This window comes from Eurypyga helias, unplaced genomic scaffold (genome assembly GCF_000690775.1).
Source record: "Eurypyga helias isolate BGI_N326 unplaced genomic scaffold, ASM69077v1 scaffold48698, whole genome shotgun sequence".
NCBI classification, from domain to species: domain Eukaryota; kingdom Metazoa; phylum Chordata; class Aves; order Eurypygiformes; family Eurypygidae; genus Eurypyga; species Eurypyga helias.
In genome coordinates, this window is record NW_010268509.1 from 6,034 (window position 1) to 9,050 (window position 3,017).

Sequence of the window (3,017 nt, forward strand, 5' to 3'; positions counted from 1 at the left end):
ACCATGTGCATTCTTAGACTAACACAGGAGTTGACAGAGTGATGCACATCAAGTCTCTAACCATCCTGCCGTGTCTGTGCAGACAGTAACTGCTAACGGTGTAAAGCCAGGGAAATCAGGATGACAAAACAAGGACTGGGGCTAAGTTTTGGGCTTTGCTGACTATGTAGAGTTGCATTGCAACTTCATGCAACAGGGTAGTAGGTTCACAAGTGACCTGTGTACCTTGCTAGAGGACCTCATGGGTGGAAACACAGGCTGGGACAATGAGACAGCTGGTACCACCCCTGCCTGCCTGCAGCTCACTGTCATCTGCAGCAACACAGAGCAGAACTGCAAAGAACATCAGCAGGGAACGGTACCCAGTAACCAGGCTGTGCTTTTGCATAAGGAAACTGAGGCCTCTGGACAAAAACCAACTACAGCCATTCACGAAAAGGCAGGAACCTTCTGACTCCAAAGTGTGTCATTGTATTTGCCTCAGTTTCCCTGTTTTCCAAGCCCTGAAGCTTAGGCACCTCCCGAGCAGTGGAGCATCATACAGGTGTCTCACATGCTACTCTTCTGTATTAACAAATTGGCAGATACTCAGATTTGCCAAACATTATAGACCTGAGTGAACTGTACCTGCGGTCCTGCTTAACACACAAAATCTTTTCATCAATAGCTTGTGGTCCCTCATTGTTCTCCAGACACGGGAGTCCTGCCTGAACACAGACAACACCTTTTGGGTGGCAAAAAGGAGGCAAGAGGCATTCCAATACAAGACTGAGCCTTCCCTGTACTATTTTAATGTTGCAGCCATTTGGCATCTTCAAAGGCAAAAGGGCAAATGCTGCAGAGGATAGACTGCTACAACTGTTCTTAAACCTGCATTGCTGCAAAAAAAAAGCACCACTTTACATCTCGAGGTCTTGGATTTTCATCAGTTTCATGTTAGAGGACTGAGTGACCAAGTCCCTGATACCCACTTCCATAAAAAAGCTTGATTGTCCCCACAGAGTAATGAATGTCAGGGGTTCTTACTGCTCCCACCTCTTCTAGAGTCTTCCAAATGCTGCCGACCTCCCAGAAGCTGGACATGCATTACAGAAATCGCCCGATAAGAAACAGAGTGGGGAGAACAGGGGAGGCAATGTAAGCACTTACCGAGAACAATGACCACAGTCTTCAGGAGGCTCATCATGGTGTCCCGATTCCTGCGGGGTCCAGAACTGTGTCTGGACATTCTCATAGTCCTTTGGCGGACGTACCCAAAGATATGAGCATATAGGACCACCATGACCACAAAAGTGACCAGGTTGAAAATAGCCCAGAAGACCAGGTAGGAGTCACTATAGAGCGGTGCCATGTTGGAGCAGTGAGTGATATCACAAATACAGTTCCATCCGACACTTGGTATGGCGCCCATGACGATGGCCATAGTCCAGATAACAACAATTACGACCACCACTCGCCGGTTGCTCATCCGAGTATGTAGCTGCATTCGGAAAACTGTAATGTGCCGCTCAATAGCGATGGCCAATAAATTGGCTACAGAGGCTGTCAGACTAGTGTCAATGAGACCCTGACGGAGAAGCCAGGTGCTTACAGTCAATCTTCTAGTGTTGGGTCCTGTGTTGAACATTAAGTAAAAGTAGGCCAGCCCTGCAAAAAAGTCCGCAGCGGCTAAGTTGGCCATTAAGTAATAAATAGGAAAGTGGAATCGGCGGTTGACATAAATAGCCACCATAACCAAGAGGTTGGCCAGCATTATGAAGATGCAGACTGTAATCCCCAGTCCCATTACAAGCTTGCTGACAGTGTTCCATTCAGTGGCTAGATATTTTCCACTTCGGTTATAAAAGAAGGCAATGGTTTCATTGTAGTAGCACTGTGGTTCGCTCATGGCTGTGGACTGAAAGAAAAGGGGGTGGGGAAGAAGAGAGAAAAAAAACCAGTGACATCAGAACTGAAAACATACGATTGCCTCCTTGGACAAGACATGCACAGAGAGCAGAGAGGGGGACAGGAAGGGAACACACTTCAGAAGAAATTAATTTTTTTTCAGACCAAATGGCATTCCACAACTCACAAACAATTGCTCTGAGGAGTCCAGTAACAGCAAACAGATTAGAAACAACCAGAAATGCTTCCATCTGCTCTGGGATCTAGCATGGTATCTGACATAGCTGTAAATTGCATAGTGAACGAGCTTCTGGCCAAGCAGACCTTCTGAAAAACCCACTTGGAGAGAAGGGCATGCAATTCGTAATTAGGAAAAGTTAACTTTGTCACAGGACACCTTATTACTGTTATCAGTGCATAAAACTACTGTTTGGCTGTAGTGGTGTTAGAAGAAGAGTTGCTCTAAGAGGAGGAAAAGGGGATTACATTTTCTAGTGGGTTTTGTCCCATTCAGGTCTCCATCAGGGATATTCCTCCTTGTCCTTGGGAAGAACACTCTAAATTAAGACTGCCAGTATGTTCTAAAACTGTGAATTGCCAGGGCCAGGGGCTGTGTCTGTCTGTTGATCATAAAGTGCATTTTTCAACAATCAAAGGAGCATGTCACTGCATTTCTATGAGCGTTCTTTTTCCATCAGCCATGTTTCTAAACAGGGTTAGAAATACACTATGCTTTTAGGTATAACTCTTCTCAACTGGCTCATTCCAATTCGAAATAGCAGTAAGGCAAGAAATCAAAAAAGTAATATTTGACTTAACTAGCATTAAAAGCATCAAACCTTATTCCTTGCATTAAGCATTGTTATGGCTATGTCAGGGAATACATGATTAATTCTTCTTGCAGAGCACTCAGCTGAACACAGCTATGGGTGCAACAAAAAAGCCCCATACTCCATCAAAATGTAGAAGTTTTGCATAAAACTGTTGGCTAACAAGAAAATGCTTAATGAGTTTCCTTCCTCAATTATAATCAATTACTCAAGGTTCAAGTTCCAAAGAGGAAACACCTATGAATAACATACTGGTCCCTTGTTTAGCATGCCTTAACAACGAGGATATAAAAAAACCAC

General features: G+C 44.5%; 1 protein-coding gene across 1 annotated transcript; it reads right to left on the reverse strand.

The window, feature by feature from the left end:
- Positions 1 to 1,012: 1,012 nt before the first annotated feature.
- LPAR1 (lysophosphatidic acid receptor 1) lies at positions 1,013 to 1,896 on the reverse strand. Its single transcript, XM_010157753.1, has one exon. The coding sequence runs from the start codon at positions 1,886 to 1,888 to the stop codon at positions 1,013 to 1,015; it is 876 nt and encodes a 291-aa protein (XP_010156055.1). The 5' UTR covers positions 1,889 to 1,896.
- Positions 1,897 to 3,017: the final 1,121 nt, after the last annotated feature.